The sequence below is a fragment of the Ochotona curzoniae genome, unplaced genomic scaffold, assembly GCF_017591425.1.
Source record: "Ochotona curzoniae isolate NIBS_2020 unplaced genomic scaffold, NIBS_Ocur_1.0 contig_2321, whole genome shotgun sequence".
Classification (NCBI taxonomy): Eukaryota; Metazoa; Chordata; class Mammalia; order Lagomorpha; family Ochotonidae; genus Ochotona; species Ochotona curzoniae.
In genome coordinates this window covers 22,611,250-22,638,931 of record NW_024465421.1, presented here as the reverse complement: position 1 = coordinate 22,638,931, position 27,682 = coordinate 22,611,250, and the positions used below count along the sequence as shown (strand labels likewise).

General features: G+C 45.9%; 1 protein-coding gene across 1 annotated transcript in view; it reads right to left on the bottom strand.

Annotated features, from left to right (window-relative positions):
- Nucleotides 1-27,682, bottom strand: part of ADCY9 (adenylate cyclase 9) — a 130,887-nt gene that overhangs the window by 22,103 nt on the left and 81,102 nt on the right. The window contains exon 3 of the mRNA XM_040973441.1: nucleotides 6,840-7,030. Coding sequence (XP_040829375.1) covers nucleotides 6,840-7,030 — 191 coding nt within the window. The remainder of the gene's footprint in view (nucleotides 1-6,839; nucleotides 7,031-27,682) is intronic.

Here is a 27,682-nt window from a genome sequence, read left to right as displayed (position 1 = left end):
GCCTCATGCTGCAGCGATGATATTGTGGGGTCCTCACTCCTCTTGTGTCTCCTACCTTGGCTCGTTCCAAAGGGATGATCTGTCAATCTATATCTATCTCACTGACAGGACCACAAACACAATAACATCATAAGAAAGACTCCAAAAAAGTTCTATTTTTTAAAAAACTTACTTTGGGGCCGGTAGTGTGGCATACCAGGTAAGGCTGCTGCTGCTGCCCGTGATGTTGGCACCCACAGAGTCCCAGCTGCTCCATTTCAAATTGAGCTCCCTGCTAATATGCCTAGGAAAGCAGCAAAGGATGGCCCACATCCTTGGGCCTCTGCACCCATGTGGGGGATGTGGAGAACGCTCTGGCTCCTGGCTTTGGACGGGCCCAGCTCGTCACTGTAGCTACTTGGGGAGTGAACAGAGGATGCAATAGCTCCCTCTCTCTCCATCTTTTCCTCTCTCTCTCTGTAAATATGAATTTCAAACAAACAAATAATTCTAAAAAAGCCACTCTACATTTATGTTGCAGGGTTGACCGTCACACTATTTACTTATTTTTATTGGAAAGGCAGATTCACAGAGAGAAGGAGAGACAGAGATACATCTTCTGTTCACTAGTTCACCCCCCAAATGACCACAATGGCCAGAACTGAGCCAATATGAAGCCAGGAGCCAGGATCTTTTCCCAGGTCTCCCACGTGGGTGCAGGGTCCCAAGGCTTTGGGCCGTCCTTGCCTGCTTTCTCAGACCACAAGCAGGGAGCTGGATGGGAAGTAGAGCAGCTGGACATGAATGCGTGCCCATATAGGATCTCAATGCACACAAGGTGAGGGTTTTAGCCATTAGGCTACTCTGCCAGGACCTATACTACTCATTTTTCCAACAGCTTTCTCAAGATACACTTTTCAAACCACACCATTCACTAACATAAAAAACCTAGTAGTTTTCGTATATTCACAGGGTCCTGCAGCTACCACAGCTATTACTTAAGATAATCCTCTACAATAAATTATTACAGTTTCCAAAATGCATACACTATATGTGAATGCATATGCACAAATGTTTATGTGAACTTATTTTCTTTCCAGTTTCCACAATGAACTATAAGACCATCTACTCCCTTGAACTTGGCTGGCTGGCCTACTCACAATGATTTTACATACGGATAACAAGGAGGTAAAAGGAGCGATAATTTATTTTCTGTCATTAAAATAAGTCATGATGACTGTCACAAAAGAATGGTCCTGGGGTAGTGGCCTCACAGGGGAGATAAAAACCTGTGAAAAAAGGACAGCTTAGTCCGGAATTGTCCCCAGATGGGTAAATGCACATTGTTAGCTTAATTACTGACTGTAAAAGTGTAAAAACAGCACACATGCAGCTCCAAGGTTCTCAGTAACAGATTAAAGAGATCTCACAAAGACTAGCCAACAGGTGTACTGGCCATGAAGTTCTTCAGAGACAACTAAGATACTTTCACAGCTTTGACGGTCCAGCAGTGAGAACTATCGGGATTAAAGGCCATTCACTCCCTGGTTCTTATTTACTTCATTCTCCATGAATATGTTGAAAAGTTATTTTTATTGGCATATGCAGTATCCATTTATCCATCACAAGTTCTTGTAACAAAATGGGAAGCAGGGACCTGGTGTGGTAACTTAGCGGCTAAAATCCTTGCCTTGCATGCACTGGGATCCCATACAGATGTCGATTTTTGTATCCCGGTTGCTTCACTTCCCTTCCAGTTCCCTGCTTGTGGCCTGGGAAAGCAGCTGAAGATGGCCCAAAGCCTTAGGAACCAGCAGACGGAAGATCTTTCTCTCTGCAAATCTGACTTTCCAATGAAAATAAATCAATCTTTAAAACAAAGAAAAACAAAATGGGAAGCAGACAGCCTACTGTAGAGCTTTGGACATCCCATTAACCAGGCCAAGAAGCCTACTTGCCTGCGCCATATTTGTGATGTGGCTATAGCAGACAGCATCCAACTGCAATAATTGTAAGAATCTCCTCTAATCCCAATGAAGGGTGAGAACTTTCCAAGACAGTCCATTACTTCTTGCCAGCAAAACAAGATGACAGCTGTATCCTGCCCTCCCCACTCCTGCCCTGGATGGTGAGAGGAAAAGACAGAGAAGGACAGGGAGAGAAAGAAAAGAGAGTGAGAGAGAGTGAGAGAGAGTGAGAGAGAGTGAGAGAGAGAGAGAGAGAGAGAGAGAGAGAGAGATCTTGCATTCATTGGTTCATTCCCCAAATGCCCACAATAGCCAAGGACAGGCTAATGCAACGCGAGGGCCTGAACTCCATGCGGATGGGCAGGAACCCAGGTACTCACAGGCACATTAGCGGAAGCTGCACTGGGACCACAGAGAAGCCAGAACTTGAACCAACAATCTGATATGGGATGCAAGTATCTCTAGTGGCCGCTCAACATGCTGTGCTAAATGTCTGTCAGGAGTTTCAATATTAACATGCAGTTTTTCCATTCATACTGCCTCCCTTGATGTTGACATGGGGCACCCTTGTCCTTAACTGCCTGTGCCAGGTTCCCTTCTAGATCCCTCCTTGCCCATCCCCAATCCCCAAACCAATACAAGGGCCTGCTGACCACAAACACTCACTGTTGGTCTTTGGAAACAAGACTAAAGTGCGGGCAGATTCACTTTGACTGAGGACTTCAGGTTGAAACGCAGGGTCGTTGACAGCACTGTTACTTCCTGGGAGGCTGCTACAGTTCCCCAACTAGGCTGTGCTGGATTACATGGGGATTTCCTGGCTCTGAACTGGGTGGTAACTTAAAGCCATAGAGAACACATGGTTGGGGCAGATAGTCAGGCCTTCTTGGACACTGTCTTGGTTCTTAAGAGTCCTTGCCCAGGCTTCTGAGTTCCATTCCTCCTTGTGTGCTTCTGGAGAGTGGCACCTGCCTGTATGTAATCAAAGGATTAAACACTGAAGCCAAAACAAAGTTCTAATGATCTCCCACGTTCTAGGTATGGTACTGGACACTTGGGAAATAGGTGTTATTTAATACACAGCCTCTGCATTCAAAGAACTCACAGGAAGGCACCTGGGAACTGAGGCCTCATGCTGTGTAGGTGACAGGCCAGGAGCACAGACTTCAGAAGATGGGAAGACAGTGCCTGTAGTTAGAGCAGGAATGGAGATCGGCAGGGAAGCTGAAGAGCATAATGCAGAGAGGGATTGAGGGAGAAATGGAAGCACGAGCAGCACAGACAAAAGAATCAACACCAACAGGACAGGAAATGTCTTCATTTAACAACTTTGCTCTTCCTTAGCACAAGTCTTTTCATTATCCGAGGACTGCCCCGGAAGGTGTTACCGCAGCCCTTGCCCTCCCAGGTATACCTTGGAAGCGAGAATCTGCGCTCAAGGAGGCCTGGCCAGGCTCACACCCAGCACCCCACAGAGGCCTTGCAATGTCTACCTGGATACTCCAGGTATTGATGGGTCCCAGAATGTCTAATCCAGAATGTTCCATCCACTTGACTACAGAGGACTCTCTGCACTTGACAACCATTTCTACCCTGAAAAACTTTGCCTCAGGGAAATGTACTCCAGGGTATACTGCCAGATTCAAGGACTTGGCAAGGCATGGGAGGTGGGAATGACAGAAACCAGTCACCTCTACCCAACAAGGTGGCAGCAGTGACAAGGGAAAGGAGCCCGTTGGCAAAAAGAGCCAACAAGCCCTGGTGAGGGTTTAATGGGGACCAGTTAGAATATCAGAAACAGGAAAAGCTGGCCTAGGGCAGAAAATACCACTGAGCAACAACATACACACCAGGCACTGACAACTGCAGAATAAACCAGCCGAACAAGGAGTAAGCAAGTGACTGGCAGAACAAACATTCACTGTTTGAAAACTCTGACTTGGGAGAAGGCCTCATGGGTCAGATGATAAACTATTCAATTTTTAAAGCAGAACTCAGTTTTCTCCTATGAAAATCTAACATCAGGGTTCCTACGAGTCTCTTCCGATCACCCAGTACTTGTATTTCAGACTCTGATCCCAGAGAAGGCAGGATAATGAGAAGGGCACCCCCAAGGTACAATGCCTGCAGGGGGAACCATGTCTTTCATCTTGATGTTCTTTCTGCCCATTTGTGGAATCCAAATCATTCTAATGTTCAAAGACCGCCTTTATCTCAGATATTCTATTATTCTGCCCGAGCCATGAAAATATACCAGAAGCTATACTTTGTGATCCAACTCATCTTTTTCTCCTGGAGGGAACACAAAATTGTGGTCTTTTTTGAGGGGGAGGGAGAGGGGGAGGAGAAGGGTCTGTATGGGTTGGGATTTTTTTTTAACTTAAAGTCCTTTTGGTAAACATAGTCCATTGTCATTATTAGATTTTCTGAAAATATTCAATGATTATTTAGAAAATCTATATGCACAGCAACAGAATACAGTAAATGTGAAGGACTCTTCAAAAAGATCATAAAATGAAATTAAAAGGTAATGTTATTTTGATGAAAAAATGTCTGAAATCTTTGAGTACTTTTTTCATAATACCCATTTCCATGAACTTTTTAAAGACACATGGTAGCTTTTGTCCATCCAGATCAAAACAAACACATGTGATTGGAACAAGGAATGTTCTTTCAGAGTGAGAGAAAACCTTATTTTTTTAAAGATGTTTTTATTTTTAGTGGAAAGTCAGATATACAGAGAGGAGGAGAGACAGAGAAGATGATTTTCCATCCACTGATTCACTTCCCAAGTGGCTGCAATGGCCAGAGCTGAGCTGATCCAAAAACAGGAGCAAGGTGCCTCTTCCGGGTATTCCAAGCAGATGCAGGGTCCCAAGGTTTTGGGCCGTCCTCTAATGCTTTCCCAGGCCACAAGCAGAGAGCTGGAAGGGAAGAGGGGCTGCTAGGACAAAAACCGGGACCCATATGCAGTCCTGGTGGGTGTAAAGTAAGGACTTTAGCCAACAGGCTACTGCGCCAGGCCCAAGAGAAAACCTTATCTTTCAGACAACTTGGCACAGAACTGCTGTCGCTGGCAGTATGGTTATGTGACAGGGCAAACCTAACAAATGTATTCCATAATGACTGGGAATGCAGGGATGCACAATATGTACAACAAACCACATATTTGGGGCTCTGAGCTCCATTTCTTAAGTGCAGCTCCATCAGAAGCCTGGAGGAAACAATTTCTCCCCAAGAAATGAACCATATTTGGAAAGTCATGTTTTTATTCCTCACCCACGCCAATTTCTTCCTGCCCATGCTCAGTAACAGCCTGTGAGCTGTGAGCTCCTCTTTATGATTGTTGCAGACCAACAGCCCAGTGAGGAGGCCACCTCTGTAGTTTGCAGGCACTGGAGAGAGCTCAGATACAGTGACCAGGATGCATGTGCTGGAAAGAGAGGGTCTCAGGCAATGCCACCCATAGCCCAGGCTATCTGGACCAAAATATCAGCAGAGCCAACTCTGAGAAACCCTGTGTTAGAGCAGCCAAGCACACCATGAAGATGCCTGAGTGCTGCCAGTGAGCCTGAGCACACACCAGGAGGAACTGGATGATAGGAACCCTGCTCTTCAACACGCTCAGAGAAGTTGAATCCTGATGGACTGCCACATCAAAGACAATGGAGCTTAAACACCAACAGCCAGCTTTCCAAAAGGTTAATGAGTGTGGATAGGTGAACATACTGAATAGAAGCCACAAAAACGGGTTTCAGCCCCTAATGTATCATTTGTTTATCTGAGAACACAGTATATGTGCTGCTGAAGCGAGCACTGTCTGAGAACGCAGAACAAGCAAGTTATTGTTGTAACTGCCAGTCTCTCTTTAAAAATGGCAAGAGTGGGCCCTGCACAACAGCCTAATGGCTAAATCCCTGCTTTGCATCTGCTGGGATCCAATATAGGCATCCTCTTGGGTCCCAGCTGCTCCATTTCCCATCCAGCTCCCTGCTTGTGGCTTGGGAGAGCAGTGGAGGACGGCCCAATGCCTTGGGACCCTGCACTCACATGGGAGACCCAGAGGAAGCTCCTGGCTCCTGGCTTCAGATTGGCTCAGCTGTGGCCATTGTGGCCACTTGGGGAGTGGATCTGCAGTCAGAAGATCTTCCTCTCTGTCTCTACTTCTTTGTAAATCTGCCTTTCCAATAAATTTTGTTTTTAATCTTAATAATAATAATAATAAAGAAACAGCAAACTGTAAAATAAGCACAGGGTCCCTTCAGTGGGTTGGGGGTAAATCAAATATGAAAACCAAGGAATAACTTATAAACTAGGATGAATTCTTATGCCCAGAGCCAAGCATATTAATTCCTTGGTAGTTTGTGTTTTGAGAAAGAAACAGTACAGAAATGGGCACTTATAGCTCAAAACCAGAGATCCCAGCACCCATAATGAAAAGCCAGCATGTTCCCAGCAACCTGTAATGGTTCAGTGAGTTACATTGCAAAATTCATCCACACCGACAAAATTTTGAATTATCATATGATACAGATTTTAAGCACAGGATTAAGTATTCAAAAACATGTAGTTTCTGAAATAAAATATAAACCATCTCTTAAATAAGGTTCACGGAGAATCCTCTTCACTGTTGTCTAGCTTTTAGAAACCCCAAAATACAGAAAAGGACAAAACTAGTAACTCTGGTGACAATGAAGACAGGAATGGAGACATTAGTATGTGAAAAAGCAAGGTTATTACAATACAAACTGCTAACTTTACACTAAATTTAAAAACTGCAAAAAGCAAACTGAAGGACATTTAAGTGGTTTGCTAGAGACTTGAAGGTTATTATTGTACATGTTCTACTGCAGAATTAATCAAGTTTGAGAAGTAGAAAAAAAAAAAACTAACCTTAAGGTTATCAAAGGTTTTGACAGTCTGCGCCAAGTCACTGGCACTCCCTGCCGATGCTGCTCCCTGCCCCCTAGGGCCTGAGGACACCTGTGAGTCGTCAAGGGCCTCAAAGCCAGAAAGCAAGGGCTCTGCGCAGCTGCACTGGGGCTCCTTGGCTCTCTGACCCGATATCAGGTATGTCTTCAAACCTACGATGGATAAAAATTACAATCAGCACAGATCGAAACCACCACTGCTCGCAACACAGCTCCAGCCTGTTCTCTATGGAGGACGCGTGCCTGAAAAAATGGAGAGTAAGTGAGAACATGAGTATGCCACAGCTTAGGACCAGCTTCCAGGATCCCCTGAGACAGGTGGCCTCAGGGAGCCCGTTTGCCTGCAAGTCGCACCGGGTACTTACATTACAGTTCTGAGGGCCAGTGTGAAAGGGCCCCATGACCTCCTGGGAAGGTTGGCCCTCAACACTGTGCTTACCACCATCCATAAACATCCACCCCTGACCCTGAAAGCAGTCAGTCCGGGTGTGAGGGCCTGTCCTCGGGGTGGCTCCAGAACCGCAAGAGAAAGGGTGAAGATGGCCTTTCCCCCAAGACAACAACCAATGCAGGCACAGCCCAGTGTGAAGACCTGAGCCAGGCGAGCCCAGAGCATGAGGCGTGCAGCTGACGCTGAGTGCTGGGTGCCCTCAGCAGGACTGCAGTGGCCACCTCTGCAGCTCCTCTGCAGCCAACGCACGCTGGCCCTGGTATTGGGGAGAGCAGATCTCCATTCATTCTTCCTTTATTAAATGCTTCCTGTTTCCACAGACTGTGATGGGAAGACTAGTGTGAACACAGTCTCCGTGGTTCCCAGCTGCATCCACCACCTGAAGGAGGAGGAGTCCTGACAGCCAGCAGGTGTGCCCCAGAAACCACAGGAGATGGCTACCCCACAAAGCCCTAGGCAGGCGTGGCTAATGTGGCAGTGCTCAGAGTGGGGCCTCTGAGGGGGTGAGGCCATGAGGGCCTCTCTGGAGATTCAGCGCCCTTGCGGGCTTGATGAAGAGACCCACTCCTCTGGACTACCTCTGCACCACGGGAGGACACAGTGTTCCTCTCCTTTGGCTGAGGCGGCCCTCAGTAGACAACCGAGCATGTCCGGCACCCTTAGTTTGAACTGCACAGCCTCCAGATCAGTGAGAAAATAATGTCTGTGTTACAATCAGGCAGTCTGTGAATTCTGGCGTGGCAACACAGAAGGAACTGAATGAAGTGCCCTCCAAGTCAGGCTGGACAGCAAACAGATCCAAACGCTGAGGTGGCACTGCCTAGGGGAGCCCATGTAAGGCCCTGCAAAAAGGCACAGTCGAGAGCTACGGGGCACAATGGCTCAATGGCTAAATCCTCACCTTGCAAGCACCAGGATCCCAGTCCCAGCTGCTCTGCTTCCCATCCAGCTCCCTACTTGTGGTCTGGGAAAGCAGTCAAGGACAACCCAAAGCCTTGGGAGCCTACACCAGCGTGGAAGACCTGGAAGAAGCTCCTGGCTCCTGGCTTGGGAGAGGCTCAGCTCCAGCTGTTGCAGTTGATTGGGGAGTAAATCAGTGGATGAAAGATCTTTCTCTTTATCTCTCCTTTTCTTCATAAATTTGATCTGCCTTTCCAATCAAAATAAATGTATTTTTAAAACGGGGGGAGCCTAGCACAATAGCCTAGTGGCTAAAGTACTCGCCTTGCATGTGCTGGGATCTCATATGGATGCTGGTCTAATTTCAATTGCCCCGTTTCCCATCCAGCTCCCTGTTTGTGGCCTGGGAAAGCAGTAGAGAACAGCCCAGGGCCTTGGGACTCTGCAATCATGTGGGAGACCCAGAGGAGGCTCTTGGCTCCTGGCTTCCAATCAGCTCAGATCTGACCATTGCAGCCACTTGGGAAGTGAATCAGTGAACAGAAGATCTTCTTCTCTCTTCCCTCTTCTCTGTGCATCTGACTTTCCAATAAAAATAAATACATTTTTATTTTTTTTAAAGGCACAGCTGAAGGTTGTTGCCGAGCTTAGCATGGCTGCAACAGGCTGTGACAGGCTGTTTGAGGAGACAGCCCGAAGTGAACTGCAGTCCTGCCCGTGCAGCGCTGTGAGTCACTGCCAGACTTCATTCTGAGCTGGGGACAGGGGCAAAAGGAGCAGGGAGCGGGTCCCGGCTGAGGCCAACCAGAGAGTAGGGGGGGGCATGCCAGCCTCAGCAGGTGGCATGAGGGAATTGTGTGCCCCCCCAGCCATGAATCTGACGACAGCAGCTGAGTGTGTTGGTTGGGTTTCTGGCTTTGGAGTTGGGCTTGGGCTCCACATCTTTCTCCTGACTCTGTGACCTTGATGAATGATTTCATCTCTCTCCCCATATCCTCTTCTATCAGGTGAGGGTGAGAGCAGGGCTGATGTGACTCATGGGACGAACACACACGAAGCCTTTCCAAGGGCGCCTGGCACACAGCACACAGCAGCATTAGCTGTTATCACCAGCAAGAGTTTTCAAAAGCTTTAACACTTACGTTAACCACTTAAGAGGCAGAGAAAGCACTCATCTGCTGGTTCAGTTCCCAGATGTGTGTAAACAGCCAGGGTCAAGTCAGGCTAAAGCTGGATGCTGGGAACTCAATCTAGGTCTCAACTACACCTACTGCCTGCTGAGCATTAGCAAGAAGCTGGGATAAAAAATGGGGTTTCCCAGGCAACTCAAAACAGGAGTCCCAAGCAACATCTCAGCTGCTGGGCCAGAGCACCCTCCTCGTCTGGGGATCTGACCGGCTTCTCACCAGGAACATTTTTCATGCTCCTGCTAATGCACAGAAGCATTTGCACAACTGTTAAATCATTAATTGCTCCCAATTGGTCTCTAACTTGAGTTTTTTAGACAGCTATGAAGGACTGTCAGACAGTAGTAACCCATCAGGTCAAACATACCTAGGTGTTCCTAGAGGGCAAAATCAGTTAACAAATTAAATATCATTTTATTTATGCTTCAACATGAAAAGCTGAAGCTATTGTGAAGCCCGATGCCCTAAGTGGAGGGCTAGCAGCATGATCAATCAGCATTATAAAGTTAAGGCAGAGCTTAAGCCGCCCAATTGGAAATAAGCTAAGAGGTGAAGCTGGACTGGGTTACTGAGTTCAAGCCTAGTAAAAGCCTTGAGTCAAGAGAGTTAATAGCAGATAAGGATTTAATGAATAACCACACACATGGACCCTAGGGTCCAAGTTCATTAGAATGGTTCTGTTGGAGCAGAAGGTCAAAATAAGGTGGCTAAATGATTTATTTTATTAAGTACAGTGAAACAGGAAAATAATAAGATTTCTCATATTCTTTCCTGGCAACTGATTTTAAACCTCATGAACAATGATGCCTTTTATAATTTAATCTTTTTAGTATTTATTTATTTTTATTACAAAGTCAGACATACAGAGAGGAGGAGAGACAGAGAGAAAGAAATTCCACTCGATGATTCACCCCCCAAGCGACTGCAATGGCTGGTGCTGCACCAATCTGAATCCAGGAGCCAGGAGCTCCTCCGGGTCTCCCACACGGGTACAGGGTTCCAAGGCCCTGGGCCATTCTCAACTGTTCTCCCAGGCCACAAGCAGAGAGCCAGACGGGAAGTGAGGCCACCGGGATCAGAACTAGCAACCATATGGGATCCCGGCACGTTCAAGGCAAGGACTTTAGCCGCTAGGCCACCACACACAGCCCTATAATTTAATTTTGTAAAGACTGCAGAACGGGGAGGCGTTTCCTAAGTTGTCTCTCTCTGTCTACAGTGGTGTGTTAAGAAGATTAATGTGGCTAACACTTTGTAAGTATTCTTAAGCATATTAACAATTCTTTGAAGACAAAACTGTCTTATACACACTATGGCCAATTTTGATGAACAGAGTATAATCTGAATGACAGTCTGTTTTGGGGAGACAATTCTGACCTCTTCTGTTGGGGTATTTTTTTGGGGGGGGCACGGTTCTTGGTTTGGAGTGAGAGATCTTCAAACATCAAGAATCAAGGACTCATGTCTCATTTCAACAGAAAAAGAGTAACACAAAGCGAATGACTGTTGTAAGAGATGACTTTTAGAGTTTACAAAATGCCTAATTTGGACCCGGCACAGCAGCTTAGTGGCTAAGGTCCTTGCCTTTTATGCACCAGGATCCCATATGGACGCTGGTTCATGTCCCAGTGGCCCTGCTTCCCATCCAGCTCCCTGCTTGTGGCCTGGGAAAGCAACAGGCACTGGCCCAAAGCCTTGGAACACTGCATCTGCGCAGGAGACCTGGAAGAAGCTCCTGACTCCTGGCTTTGGATCAGCTCAACTCCAGCTGTTGCAGGTGCTTGGGGAGTGAGTCAGTGGATGGAAGATCTCTCTGTCTCTCCTCCTCTCTATATATTTGCCTTTCTAATAAAAGAAATAAATCTTAAAAAGAAAAAAAAATTCCTGATCTACCCTCACAGCGAACATATGAAGGGTAATCAGCTTGCACTGATTCATAAACATTCTAAAAATATCCTTTTGGTATGCACTTTGGTTTTCCTTATAGCTAGGTCTGAAAGGGCCAAATTGGCATTGGCAGCATGGTATAGGTTAAACCATTGCCGGTGACACCAGCACTTCATACATGCAATGTGCTGACTCCCAGCTATTCTATTCGAATCCAGCTGCCTGTTAATGCACCTGGACAATACAAGAGAGTCATGGATGAGTTTCCAGCTCTTGGCTTCTGCCTGGCCAAGGCAGCTATTAGTGGAGTGAGCCAACAGCTGAAAGATACCTCTTCTAGCTTGTCTCTCTCAATCTCTGCAACAAAGCTTTTTCAAATAAATAAAAAGTTTGGAGAATTATTTAAATTCAGGAAAAAACAGTCAATGAGGAAAATAAAAATTGCAAGCATTGTTAACCTACCATATAACCAGAGACACAGAAAGATATGAATATGACATATCACAATTATCTGCTGCTTCTGCACGAAAAGGGGAAAAGTTTAGTGGAAAAAAAATAATTTTCATCTACTAACATCAAAATACTCTAGATGAATACAAGTCCTTCTCATTCCTACAAAAAAAAATAATAATAATCATGAGACTTGATTTGTTCTGGTTGTTCCAGTATCTGGTGATAAGTTCCTATAGCAAATGGTTGTTGGTGAAACTTTTTGAAAAGTGAAGTCCTGGGGCTTGTGTGTGCAATGTCATCATCTCCTACGGGTGTCGCTTTATGTCCTGGCTGCTCCATTTCTGATCCAGCTCCCTGCTAATGGCTTGGGAAGGCAGCAGAGGATGCCCCAAGTACTTCATCCTCTGCACCTACATGGAAGACCCAAAAGAAACCATGGCTCCCAGCTTTGGACCAGCTCAGCTCTGATCATTTGGCCATTTGGGTCAAATTGAAGATGGAAGATTCTCATTCTCTCTCTCTAGCTCTAGCTCTAGTTTTTTCAAGTAAATTAAATAAATCTTACAAAAAAAAAAGTATACTTTCAAATGCTAAACTATAAGACAGATTTATCCAAGCAGGTAGAAGAAAAATAAAGGATATACAACATGCCTACATAACTTGAACTAACAAAATAAATGTTTAGAAGGATATGCAAGTATCCACCTTATCACCATGGCCACATGCCAGTGCCCAGGTATCCTCTGCTCCCATGTCCCCCTCTGCTATCTTTTTTGTAGCCTCTATGCATGGCACTAATTAATGCTGCACAGAGGATCACTCTACTGCTGAAAGCTAATCCCAAGATTCCAGTGGTAATGAACTTCAGAGACCTACACCTTCTACCACTAAAACACTCGTCAATTATGGTTTTGTACCAAAACACCTCACAGAAGCCACAGAAATGAGTTCTCTGACAGATAATGTATGACAGACCCAGAAGCAGCCTGCCAGGAATTACCCCATTCATTCATTTGCTCTTCATACACTTACTTACCTAACAAGGTAAGTATTTATCAAGCATTGATGGAGGGTTAGGAGCTGGAGCAGGGATTGAAAGACATGGGTGGTGGAGGAGGGAGTGCTCTTGTTACAGAAACTGGGAACCGGTAAAAACTTCCCAATGTTCACTCTTAATTTTCTATCAAATGGAAACGGAATAGGACAGTAAAAATATCAGTTCTCAGGGTTGCTGGGAGGATTAAGTGAGCTAGTACATGTAAGCAAAAGGGAAAGACAGCACTTTTTCTAAAAAGGTCTTCAGGACAGAGAGCTGAGCAAGAGAATGAGACAAGGCTAATAACAACAAAAGAAGTAAACAGGCAAGTGTGAGGTCGGAAGTGGAGTGAGGACACCAAGGCAGTGATGACACAACCCAAAGAGAGAATTCTTTGAGTTCAAGTTCACGTGCTGACAGGAAGTGCAGAAGTGACTGCTAGTATTTTTTACAAGGACTTGTAGGCGACAAGAGGGAAATGAAGGCCATGATAAGTATTCTGAAACGCCAGAAGATATCAGAGTTGAAGGGATCTAAAGAGGCTGTGAAGGACATAGCTGGGCCCTGAGACAGTCTCCAGCTAATTGTTGTTCTTCACTAGACGATAACTCTGGGTGCCACCAGCTGTAGGAGGCATGCCCGGGGAACTGAGGAGGAACAGCCAATCCAGAGGGTTTTAAGAGGTGTGGACTTCAATAAAGAACACAGACAATTGGAAATAAGTGCTGGAAAGCAGATAAATGAAACACTAGATTTAAGATCTGAGAATACATGGTGACTAAATGGTAGGAAAAGAAGGAATACATTGAAAATGTGCTGTTATGATGCCCCAGTGAAAGAAGTTGGTCACAAAGGCCCCATGCTAGGACCCATTCACAACAGGAGACATGAAAGTGCAGTGCGAGCCACGGAGGGCTGAGCCACGGAGGGCTGAGCCACGGAGGGCTGAGCGAGGGATGTGGAACAACTGTGATGCAGTTACCTCATGTCACCAACTTAGGGATGATGTTTGCATAGACTACAAATACACTAAGAATCACTGAATTTTACACTTCAGTGGTGGTGGAGAGAGGGGTGAACTGCACAGTATGTGAATTATTCCTCAGTAGAGCCACAAGAACTTTAGCAAAATGCAGCCATTCTGAGATTTTAACATGATAATAAAGCCAGGAAGAAACAAGTTCTCCCTTAGAAATCAAACTAAAGCAGTAGGCAGAGGCAGGATAAAGCAAAATATTAAAAATAAAGATTTCAAAACAGAGAATATAGTAGAACTAGGAAGGAAAAACATAAATAAGAAGTAAGGCTACATAACCTTGAAGAACCAAAACTACCATGGCAAGAATTCAGAAGTCTGGGAGAGATTAAGCAAAACAAACCATGACAACATTTGACCTTCATGAGATAACTCCAAGAACCATTGAATTTGCAGCTCTCACTACTGCAGTCAGGCCCAAAGCTGGGCTGACACCCAAGCGGCCTCAGCACAACTCCTCTGTGGCCGTGTGCACGGTGCAGCTTGCAGCCCCGGCCTACAGGGAGGCAGTAGGGGCAGGAGGGGCAGCAGGGGCAGCAGGGGCAGCAGGGGCAGGAGGGGCAGCAGGGGCAGGAGGGGCAGCAGGGGCAGGAGGGGCAGGGGGGCAGGAGGGGCAGCAGGGGCAGGAGGGGCAGCAGGGGCAGGAGGGGCAGGAGGGGCAGGAGGGGCAGGAGGGGCAGCAGGGGCAGCAGGGGCAGGGGGGGCAGGAGGGGCAGCAGGGGCAGCAGGGGCAGGAGGGGCAGCAGGGGCAGGAGGGGCAGCAGGGGCAGGAGGGGCAGCAGGGGCAGCAGGGGCAGGAGGGGCAGGAGGGGCAGCAGGGGCAGCAGGGGCAGGGGGGGCAGGAGGGGCAGCAGGGGCAGCAGGGGCAGCGGGGGCAGCAGGGGCAGGAGGGGCAGCAGGGGCAGCAGGGGCAGGAGGGGCAGGAGGGGCAGCAGGGGCAGGGGGGGCAGGAGGGGCAGCAGGGGCAGCAGGGGCAGGAGGGGCAGCAGGGGCAGGAGGGGCAGCAGGGGCAGCAGGGGCAGGAGGGGCAGCAGGGGCAGCAGGGGCAGCAGGGGCAGGAGGGGCAGCAGGGGCAGCAGGGGCAGCAGGGGCAGGAGGGGCAGCAGGGGCAGCAGGGGCAGGAGGGGCAGGAGGGGCAGGGGGGCAGGAGGGGCAGGAGGGGCAGCAGGGGCAGCAGGGGCAGCAGGGGCAGGAGGGGCAGGGGGGCAGGAGGGGCAGCAGGGGCAGGAGGGGCAGCAGGGGCAGCAGGGGCAGCAGGGGCAGCAGGGGCAGGGGGGCAGGGGGGCAGCGGGGCAGGGGGGCAGGGGGGCAGCAGGGGCAGGGGGGCAGCGGGGCATCCTGTGCTTACTGCCTCAGCACTGACAGCCCCATCTCATCCTGGAGTATGTCAACAAAGGGAGCACCTACCCCTACTCACCGTGGGCTTCTTCCTTCTGGGGAAGGGAAAGGCTGCCCAGACCACAGCATCACCTCTCCCACATACTTCATGCTATACAGAGAAAGAGACAGGATTCTGAATGCTGGACTTACTTTTCCTGAGTGTTACCACACTGGTTCCTCCCTACCTGTTAGTTACTTCATAGAAACGTCCACCCAGGCTATTGGGTTTCTTAACGATCCACAGAGGCACAGCCTACTGAGATTTCCCACTTTTCAGATCTCACAGTTTTAAACTTGCACTCCCTTTGGATGAGTGTTTTTGTATCCTGGCTTAAGCAAAGACAAAGACAGATACCCAGGTTGCAGTGGTTTGGGAGAATGTGGCAGGCTTGCTCAGGCCATCTACTGGGAATCCCTAAACTTCTATTTTCTTCTTACATATCTCTCTGTCTCAAGTTTTACTTCAGCACTAGCAACGACATCTTTTCCAATCTTTCGCAGAGGAATTGAAGCTGCGTGTGTATGCGTGTGTAAGTTTTAATAACTTCCAGATTGTTGCTGAGAGCAGGGTCATTGTGCTTTCCTACCGTGGGGTGGCATGGACCTGGGCTCTTCAATTCTGGAAAATCACAACTGTGCCACAGATACAGAATCAAAGCTGAAAGTGAACGCAAGGAGGTGGAGGTGCACGGTGAGCATTCGGGCGCGAGGGGACAGCACCGTATGCGGGTCCTAGCAAGTCAGCCGGCAGCAGCTGCACCCACAGAGAACACTGCAGGTGTCTTCAGATGCTACAGGCCCTGAAAGAACTGCTGCCGCCAGAGAAGACATGGAAGTGAGAAGAAGGGCCAGGATGGAAGGCCCCAGACCAGAAGAGGTACTGCCCCTGACAAGACAGGTGACAAATGTCCTGGGAAAGAAACAGAGGGTCATATTCTGAGCAACACCAGCTATGTTGAAAAGAACATGAAAATGCATCGACATATGATGGGATAATAAGATTATAGAAAACACTGTATGTATGATTAGATAAGTTTTCTCACTTGCATTATGTTTAAAATGAGCACAGTTTTGGATCTATTACAAAATATGTTAGACACAGAACAAGTCAGGTTTTTCCAAACACTTAAAGCCCCACTAAAGTGAGGAAGAGAAGGCCTCACCGTGGCGAGCTCCCCTTGCAGACCGCCCCTACAAATGCGTGCAGCCATTAATACAAACAACACCATTGTACAAATACTCTTCTCAAACTTGCTTTTTTTGGTTTAGCATTATACTTGGTATTTACACACACTGGCCGGTGTGATTCATCTTCTTCAGTCATCAATATTAAGAAGTTTCTCTACGCTAAATGAATAAGCCAGACCCAGAACGGTAAATATCACACTTTTTCTTATTTGTGGAAGCTATATATACAGTTTAAAAATGGTGTGGGAGGTGGGGGAAAATGGTGTGGATGTCAGATTATTTGGTATGTAGCTATAAATATTGCTTTATTGAATTATGCCAGGCATATGACAACATATCCTTCTCTCCCGACTTTATGATCATTGTCATTAGTCCCACATTTTGTGATATTTAATATCTGTGTTTTCAAGAAAAATACCTATAGGCATATGCACATAATATATACCTATCAAATAAATATGGTAAAATGTTTTTTTAAAAAATCATTAGATCTTAACATTAAAAAGTTTAACACTAAATAAATGCATCAAAATTTTTAAAACAAAAGCTAAAGATATTACATTAACCTTAACTATAAATTGTGCTTTGTTAAGGATAAGCAGTGGAATAAGTAAATAGGGCAAAGGCACACTTAGCACAAAAATACCACAGTATCAAAGAATAAATCATGAATACACATTTAAGAAATGCAACATAGGAAGATCAATTACTTTTTTAAAGATCTATTTTATTTTTATTGAAAAGGCAGATTTTACAGAGAGAAAGATCTTCCATCCATTGGTTCACTCCCTAAGTGGTTGCAATGGTCAGAGCTGAACTGATTTGAAGCCAGGAGTCAGGAGCCTCTGGGTCTCTCAATGCGGGTGCAGGGTCTTGAGGCTTTGGACCATCCTCTACTGCTTTCCCGAGGTATAAGCAGGGAGCTGAATGGGAAGTAGAGCAGCTGGACACGAACCAGTGTCCATCTGGGATCCCAATGCATGCAGGGTGAGGACTTAGCCATTGAACTATTGTGCAGGGCCCGGAATATGTTTTTTTTTTTTAAAAAAAAGCAGGAAATAAGCACAGATTAAACAAAAGTTATTGGGGAAAAGTTACATCAAACTTGGAGAAGGCAGAAAATCCAAACAAAGTCCCAGAAAATCATAAAGGCAAAAAAAAAAAAAAAAAAAAAGAGTACAGAAATAAAAAAAATACAGAGCTTCTCAGAGAGTAGGTGAGCCGGGCTAAGAGGTGCCAACCCCACTATGACCATTACAGATCCCCCTGGGCCCTCAATTCAGGCTTACATACCTGACACTCACAGCAATTAAGAAATGGAGAGGGATGTCCCAGGCAATAAACCAGGACCAGCCTGGCCTGTGGCTATCGGCTAGGAGTGGAGGTCTGCCCAGTCGGATGAGGAGTCCAGCATATGGCTGATAAAGAGCCCCAGGTATCAGCCATATAGAAATGACAAGCGCAACCAGAGGAAGAACTTCCAGAGGGATTCAGGAAGCAGAGGCAACTTTTACTCAAGTGTTTGGAAGCGACTGAAGTGATGAAGTGACATGGAGGCAGCGGGACAATGGCCTGGATGAGGAGCCTAGCCTGGATGAGTACTCTCATAGCCTGGATGAGTACTCTCTGGTGTGCTCTTCATTAGCATCTTCGGATGACGGAAATGTCTTAGAGCTGTCCAGCTCGGGAGCCTCCAGCCACGTGCAGCTGTTGAGCACTCATAAGGTGGCTGGCACAAATGAGGAACCAAGTCAATCACACTTTCAAGTTTTAATTCAGATTTTAAGTAGATGCATTGTGGCTGGCAACTACCTTGCTGAATATCGGCACCTTTCCTTTATGGCCAAAGGAATGAACTGGGAACAGAGAACTCCTTTTAACTTTATAGAATAGAGATGATATGCAGAACACCATTAAAGGAAGAATAGGTGGCATCTAAAAACTAAAGGTAAAATGACAAAGGATTAACTTTTACTTATTATAGATGGCACTCAATGGCAAATGCCAGAAGACAATTCACCCCTGTGTACCAATAATAGGGAAAGATTATTTGAAAACAGAATAAAAATAGGCATTCTATCAAACAGAATGACAGATAATTTCTAAGTATATAGAAATAAGAGATTTTTGAAGATTTTTGAAGATTTTTTCAAAAATCTTAAAATGGAATGAAAAATTATTGAGCAAAAACACAATTTAGAACTTAAAAGTCTATAGCTCAAACTTATTTGACATGTATTATTCATAAAAATGTTTTATGTGAATATTGATGACTGAATGTCATGTTTCCCACTAATATGGTTTAAATTTTACTGGCTCCTAAACAGTTTGTAAAACAAACACCTAAACTTTCTGATCTTTTACATCAATTAAAAGCAACACATGTATTAAAACACATCAGCAAACAAACAGCCGTGTTGTGGAGTTATGACCCTCAGGGCTTGAAGGTTCAACCTGGCACACAGTCACAACGCTAATAGGATTTGACAAAAACTGCCTGAAACATGCTGGGTGCAGGTGATTCAAGAAAGTCACTTCTCTGCTGCCCCCTGCGCTGAGGCCTGTGCCCCAGGCACATTCATGAACCAGGTGAAATTTAACTCAGGTCACCTCGGCCAACCTCTACTTTCCACCTGCCCGTGCCAGGACCCCGCTGGTGCTTCTGGCTGCCCCAACCTCTTGTCCGAACTTGCAGCCACAGCCTGCCAGACTGTGGGAGTCTGTCCCACATGGCAGTCCCACATGGCACCCTTAAGACTGGATTATGAGAACCACTGGAAACCCCAAAGACCAGACTCCTTCTCTCTCGTGCTCTCCCCTGCAGCTCACTGTTGTGCTTGTCGTGCCTTCTGACATGAACATGGGTGGTGGCACCTGGTCCCTCAGTCATAAACCAGAAATTTCTTTACTGTAGACAGCATTTCCACAAGGCAGTGCATGGGAACGCCTCCCTGCCAAAGTAGCAGGTCCCAGTGTGCAGCCCTGGCTCATCTGGGGTTCATCGTGACACTCCTGTGAGTTCTCCAGAATCCTGTAGATTTCCTCAAGGACCCATAATAATGCCTCTGGAGACCAGAGAGCAAGATTCTCCTTCCCAACCACACTAGATTCAATGACTCCATGGTATTACAATTACTACACCTTGTACACTCTGTCTGTAATGTCCTCTTTTGTGTCCTGAAATAAAATTAAAGTCACAGACACCATAACCCTTGGTCCCTGAGACCATAAAAAACACTTTCAATGAATTTTCCAAATGCCCAGCTGAAAAAGCCTTTTGTCAGCTGCCCGAGATATAGTAGCTGGCATGCAGAACAGGCAGGCTGGTACTAGGTGTTTTCTTCTTAAGAATTAATTTGCATTTTTAACCTGACACATAATACTCATATAAGATAATGGGATACAATGTGGTTAAAGAGGACACAGGCCACATCTGTCCGTCTCCATACTTCTGCCTGTCAACAGGGACCAGCCTGAGGACAGAGATTAAATATCCCACAATTTTCTCTGTGCAATAAATCTATTATACAAATTATAAATCTATTATACAAATGGATATATATATATACATATATGTATATATATATACATATACACACATATATGAATATACAAGGGGGTCCATATGTGTATACATATATAGCAGCAATTTTAAAAAGAGAAAATTTCTTAATAACTTTTTTCTTATTTATTCTTTCAACAAATAACAAGATCCTGGAATGTGTCAAGAATGGGGTTAGGCCTATTATAAATCCTAATAATACCTTCCATTGACTAGGTCTTGCTAATCTTAGCACCTAGCTTAAGGTCATGCGCATGGACATGCAGACTCACATTTCTACGGCAGCAGTTCACTGGTGAAGAGCAAGCAAACCAAGCCAGGGCAGCACACAGCACTGGAAGTACTTGTTTCTCTGGAGGCTGAATTATACAGACTTATTTCCTCTCCCATAGTAAAAACTTACTTCTTTCTTGGTTTGGATTCCTTGTATGTGTCAGGATGGACATAAATAATAAAAGCTGTGAACCCAACAGACATGGTCCTTGACTCTGTAGACCGGTAGTAGAATCAAAAAAACAAGTCCAGGGCCCAGCACAATGGGCTAGTGGCTACATCTTCACCTTGCATTCACCAGTTTGTGCCCTGGCTGCTCAACTTTCCATCCAGCTCCCTGCTTGTGGCCTGGGAGAGTAATACAGGATGGACCAAACAAACCCATGGGACCCTGCACCCGTATGGGAGACCCCAGAAAAAGATCCTGGCTCCTGGCTTTGGATTGTCTCAGCTCCAGCTGCTGAGGCAACTTTGGGAGTGTGCTAGCAGACAGAAGAGCTTTCTGTGGTTCCTTCTCTCTATGGGTCTGACTTTCCAACAAAGTAAAATAAAATAAATCTTTAAAAAAAAAAAAAGTCCAGCAACAATGAGCTCATTTGAGGAGCCATAGGGGAAACGAAGTTTCAGCATTAAAGCCAGAGCTGAGCAGGGGATGTCTCGACAGGTGAACAGGGGTCAGGGCAGACTCCTAGAAGTAGCACTATAAGGTGGCAACTCCTGGCAAGCGGCCCTGAGGAGCAAGGTCTGGGGAAGACACTCTGAACAGAGGAGTGGAGGTGGAAGGCCTGTTGCATATTTGCCTGCTAAAATGTCACTGTCGCAGACAGTGGGGAGGAGTGAGGAGGTATCAAAAAGAGACTGGTCGAGGTGGGCAGGGGGCTGGGAGCCGCTAAGGGGTCTGAAATAACCAGGCCTGTGGCAGTCCTTTGCAGGATTTTAAGTAGAGAGCAATTCTCCTTTTGATTTTTAATTTTTTTAAATATTTTTTTATTGGAAAGGCAGATATATATATAGAAAGACAAAGATCTTCTGTCTGTGGGTTCACTCCCCTCATAGCCACAATGACCTAAGCCGAGCCAATCCAAAGCCAGGAGCCAGGAGCTTCTTCCGAGTCTCCCACAGGGATGCAGAATCCCACAGCTTTGGGCCATCACCTACTGGTGAGCTAATGTGTAGGTGTAAGCAGAGAGAAATAGAGAAACCACCTGTGGTCACTTCTTCAGCAACAGGGCCATGAAGTATGCCAGAGGAATAGGTGTAGCTCTGTGCAGAATGAGGCACTAGAGTGCGTGGCATAAGGTGGGATGTACAGCAGTGAGGACAGAGCAAAGCAAAGGCAATGGACACTCCCAGCAGCAGGCAAAATTCTGCCTTTGTAAAGCAAAAAGGAAGAAAAAGTAGATATCACACCCATGAGCAGACTTCGGCAGCAGTGGTTGCAGTGGGTGGTGTCTGGCATTTGGTTTGATGAGATGGGGACAGGAGAGCAGCCCCATGAAGGCTGACTATGGCTGAGAAGGTTGCACCAGGAGACAAAGTTCAGACTGGTAGAAACACTCCAGAGAAAGCATCTAGACTCTCCCAGAGAATTCTAACATCACTGGACAAATAACAGCAAAGGAAAGCTCTTTGCTGAGAAACAACAAACGGTGAGTTAAATATCGGCCAGATAAATACATCAGTTGGAGTAAATATAGGCGTGAATAAATGAGTGGACCAGTTATGTACCAATAAGTCAATTCATAAATTAAAGTCCATTATGAAGGTAAGGCAGACAGAAGATTGGAGTGGAGTAATAGGGTGCTGCAGACGTAAGGACTTCTTAGGGTGCAGTGGTAAAAGACAAAGATGACAAGCATTCAGCACGGCCTGTTTAGACACTGCTCCAAAGAGGAGACACAAACGGCCATTCAGCACAGAAGATGCTCAAGAACCACAGCGATATAGCACTCACACCACTGCACTAAAAAGACAAATGATAACAAGTGTTGGAGAGAATGAGAGACTGAAGGCTTCACACACTGCTGGTGGGGATATAAAGCAGTACAACCACTGGGAAAACAATCAGGCAGTTGCCAAAATGCTAAGCAGCATTACCCTATATGCTAGCCCCCCCATTTCTTGGGAATATGCCCAAGAGAAATGAAAACCTCCATCTACACAAACCCTGTAAACTCATTCAAGGCAGCATCATTAACAACAGCCAGTAAGGAGGGACAAGCTCAGATGTCTATCACTTGTGGTCTGCTCATCGCATTGGACATTATACAACCAGAAAGGGTAATGAGGCCCTGCCATGCACTCTGACATGGGCCAACCTGCAGATCATGAGCCTGTGATTCCATTTCTAAGTGTCCTCAAGAAAGACAGCAGGAAGGTTTGTTTTACAGGTTTCCAGCACCTCTAACAAAGCTGTCTTGGATAAGACAGTGGAATCCCCACACACAGATATCAGATGAATGGAGAAGAGCTCAAAATTGACTCTTGCGTGTTCGGATGCCTACCTTAGGAGAAAAGCACTACAGAACCTGGGTAAGAGGTAGCCTTTTTAAATAGAGTTCAGCTCAGGGTGGATTCCAGCTGTTCCTTTTGCTGCTGCCTCCAAGGTCCTGAGCTGATAAATGTCCACTACAAAAAATGTTCCACATAGACAGCATTTAGGAAATGCAAATTAAAGTCACAATGAGATAACACTATGCCTCATGAGTATATGTAAAAGAAATGAAAAATATGACATGAGAGACTGATAAAGATGAGGAGTAGCCGGAACACTTGTCATCCAGTGCTGGTTGCAACAAAAAACATTGCGACAATATTGTGGGAAAATCTTTAATTACCAACAAATCTAAGCATGCACTGATCATAAATCCAGCAATCCTTACCCTGGATATTTACCAAAGAGAAATTAAACCTTGTGTTCACACAAGATGTTATGCACGAATGCTTACAACAACTCTATTCTTACTGCCAAAACCTGGAAACAAACCGAATGCTCTCCAGTGGGCAAATGAACAAACAAGCTATTGGTCCATGCACTTGATAGAGCACTGCGGACACTGAAGGAACTGCACTTACACACAGCAATAGCATGGGACTAAAGGAAAAAGGGGGAAAAAAATCCTAACACACAAAACAGTTCCATCTGAATGGCCAGAAACCAGTTAGGGTGAGCCTACGAAAGGTTAACACACCGGGCAGGCATCCGGTCTAGCAGTAAAGACAGTGCCTGGGATGCCCATGTCCTATATTGGGATGCTGGGGTTTGAGTCCTGGCTCTGCTGATTCCAGCCTCCTGCTAATGCAGACTTGGGGAGCAGATGACAGCTCAAGTGGCTCGATTCCTGCCAACCCACTGGCTCCTGCTTTGACGGTGGCCTCAGGCCCACTACTGTCGGCTACTGATAGTGAATTAACAGATGGAAGCTCTATGTCCCATGAGTGAATGAATGAATGAATGAATGTTAAATGATGAACAGAAGGAAACATGGGGGAGGTGGGATGATAAAGAAAAAGGTCAATTTACAAAATAATCAGCAAAATTATATGAGTTATCATATGACCCTGCAATTTCAACCCAAGTCTCTCCTCACAAGCAATTAAAACACCTGTGCAGAGTAGGACTTGTACGCTATGTTCAGGGCAGCTTCATGAACTAGTGCCAAGATGTGCGAATAATCAAATGTACAGTAGCAGAGGAAGGAATAAACAAACGGCAGCGAATCCATACCATGGAAATCTGGTATGACAGATGCAAAGTACTTGATCTAGACCAACCTCAAAAATAATACACTAAACGAGAGACATCAGACACAAAAGACCATGTATTGAGCCCAGCACGATGGTTCAGTGGCTAAATCCTCACCTTGTACTGAGATTCCATATGGGTGCCAGTTCACTTGCTGTGGACTCTGACACAAAGAATATACTAAAGTAGCAAACAATGAACACACTACAACCATATGCAATGGGATTAAATCCCACAAATGCAATACTGAGTGACAGGAATGGCCACAGGAAGAACACATGCTGCAGACTGCAAATTCAGACAAGAGCTAAAGCAGTTATGGCGCTGGATGTCAGGGGAATGGTCCCCTTAGGGCAGGAAGTGAGTAGTACTGGGCAGGCCTTATGGGATGTCTGTTTCACTTGAATTCTAGTTGGCCAACGTGGCTATGTTCATTTTCAAAAATTCTTCAAACTTTCACTCATGTGGAAGTCTATGCATACACACCATACTTCATGGTAAACATTGATTTTATTATATGAAATGTCACCATTACTAACCTTTTTTAATAAAGATTTATTTTCATTAGAAAGTCAGATACAGAGAGGTGGAGAGACAGAGAGGAAGATCTTCTATCTGATGATTCACTCCCCAAGTGGGCACTACGGCCGGAGTTCTGCCAATCCAAAGCCAGGAGCCAGGAGCCTCTTCCGGGTATCTCACGTGGGTGTGGGGTCCTAAGGCTTTGGGCTGTCCTTGACTGCTCTCCCAGGCCACAAGTGGGAGCTGGATGGGAAGAGGAGCCACTGAGATTAGAGCCAGAGCTCATATAGGATCCCGGTGTTTGCAAGGCGAGGACTTTGGCTGCTAGGCTACTGTGCCAGGCCCCATTATTAACATTTTTTAAGAGCAGGGTACTGTTTTACATCAAAAAAGACTAAGAGATGTGGTAACTAAACGGAATAAATTAACTCTGGATCCTGGATAAAAATAATAAGTGTGCTGAATGATACTACTGGGCAGCCAGGGACATTTATATATGAACTATATATTTGGTAAGAGCATTTTTATCAATGTTAAACTTCTTACAGGCAATCATTTGTTTTGTCTATATAGGAGAATGTCCTTGTTCTTGGAATTTAGGGATACAGAGCCATGACGCCTGCGATTTACTCTATAATGGTTCAACAGCTCAGCTAAGAAAAAAAAAAGCTAGAACTAGATGAATGCACCTACTGGCACAAACATATATAGAGAGGAAACATACAAATGCAGGCTATTAAAGGACATAATACACAAGTATATGTTTGTGCAATATATAATACAATATAAATTCATAACCACAATATACAGCATACACTGGGACAGACTGCTAACTTGGCAGGATGTCAACAACTGCTACATCTCGGGGGAGTGCATATTAGTACTCATTTCCCTGTAGTACTTCCATTTAGCATTGCTTTTCTGTTAGCATTCACACTATCCTTTCAACTCTTCTCTAGGTCTGAAATCTGCCAAAGTACACTGGGGGGGACTAAAAGCAACAGCAAACAGAAAGCAGCAAAAGCACCCTGCCCCAAGGCACAGGTGTTTAAGGATGCCTGCTGGCGAGAGAAGGCCAGAAAGAACAAGGATGTGGCCACCATATCAGACCGATCAGAGTCTCACTTCTGGCAGGGAGGGGACAACAGGCAGTTCCTCTGTAATAATCAGACTGTACATTATGCATACCATCTCACAGATTTTTTTTTAAAGATTTTAGAAAAAAGCAAGACTGTGTGAGCAGAGCTGCAGGTTGTGTGTAACTCTGGAGGAGTTGCAGGGAAGCAGCCGGACCCTGCTGCTCACCGTCACAGCTTTCCTCCGCAGTTACGCAAGTGTGCTGCTGCCCTCACTTAGCCGCCCCGTGTCCTCACTATTTGGTTGCTATGAAAACACACCTAACTCATACATCAGGCTGATTTATGAAAGGTGTTGCAAGATGGTCTTTCTTCATGAAATAAAGTTGTTTTGCACGAAGCTGTTTTCCATAAATCACACATAAACACCAAAACACATTTACAACTCCCATAGCTTTTAGTCCCCAATTCTCTACTGCTGTTTCAAAGATAACAGACAAAAAAACAAAAACAAAAAACACCACACTTATTTTTTATTGCTGCTTGGAATATAATTCCAACCGAGTTGGTCACTAGATTCACTGTTGGACTCACTAGCCCAGGTCTCCAGTGGAGCACCAATTCCCCCCATGGTCAGGACGCAGCAACCCCTGACTGCCTATCCTCCACAGTCAACAGACAAGCCAGAAATGCTGTGTTGCACTTCAGATTGTGATGTCACAGCCAGATCCGCCCCAAACAGTCCGCACTGTCGTAAGCAGCTGCTGAACCTCATCCTGCCTCTGCTTCTTATTCTGACAGGACTTGGTAATACCACCGACCTCCGGGCTTCTGGGAACTAAATGAGTAAATATTCATATGGGGACTTAGGTGGTGCTGGGCACATATAAGCACTAACTCTAGCCAATTCGAAGAATTCAGCATTAGGGTGAGTGCTGTTGCATGGCAAGCTACACTTCTGCCTATAACACCAGTATCCCATATGGGCACCAATTTGACTCCCAGCTGCTGCTCCACTTCCAAACCAGGTGCTCTTGTGCCTGGGAAAACAGTGGAGAATGGCCAAAGTGCTTGGACCCCTACACCCATACGGGAGACCAAAAAGAAGCTGCTCATTCCTGACTTTGAACAGGCCCAGCTCTGGCTGTTGGGGCCATTTGGGGAGTGAACCAGCTGATGGAATATCTGTCTCTCAATAAACAGCTCGCTTGCCAGAGCAGGTATTTAGCCCAGTGGTTAAGACTCTCATGTTCCCTTCCAGAGAGCTTGGTTTCAGCTTCCTGCTAATTCACACCCTGGCAAACAGCAATGATGGCTCAAGTAATCAGGTTCCTGTCATCCATATAAGAACCCAGCTCTTTGCTTTAGCCCCAACCCAGTTCAGCACTGGAGAAATTAATCAGTGAAATCCACTTGTCACAGATGCAGAAGGAACAAGTAACTAGAGATTCTGGGTGTCAGAGAAGCCACAGACCTGACAGCTGTCCCATGCCAGTAAAGTGAGCCAGCAGAAGAGGGTCAACAGCTCCTGCGCTGACTCTGAGGGTAAAAATAAGGTGGCTGCTGCCTCAGTCGGCCTTCTAGATCCTGCACAAATTCTCTTGTGACATGAACTACACAGAGTCCTAACGTAGCCACACTGACATAGCTTAACTTCACTACAGTCCGTCCCTTGCTGACTTTGCATCCGTATTTTCTCCATTTTCAACCACAAGATGCACTTCCAAATAAAGTCCCCTTTACCCAGGCTTCCACCCAACAGAAGAGGCCGCACTACGCCTCTTATAATCCAACCATGCCAACTCCTTCTCCAGCAGAGGATCCAAAACTCCTTTCTGTTCATCGTCCTTGTTCCTGAGTTCTCACCCTTTGCCAGCCTGTGGGACGAGAAATGAGTGACAGACATGCTGGTGATGCTCACCCAGATATCAGATACTCTGGATCATCACACACACAGGCAAGAACACAGTGCATGCGTGCTCAGCATGCAAAGCCTGGGTCCAGCAAGGCAATCACACACGAGTGGAAAGGAAGGGGCATGCAGCAACGTCACTCTCAGGGGGTTCTCATTTCTTCCTCCCTTCTCCTGGTTCTCCTCTGACTGTTCCA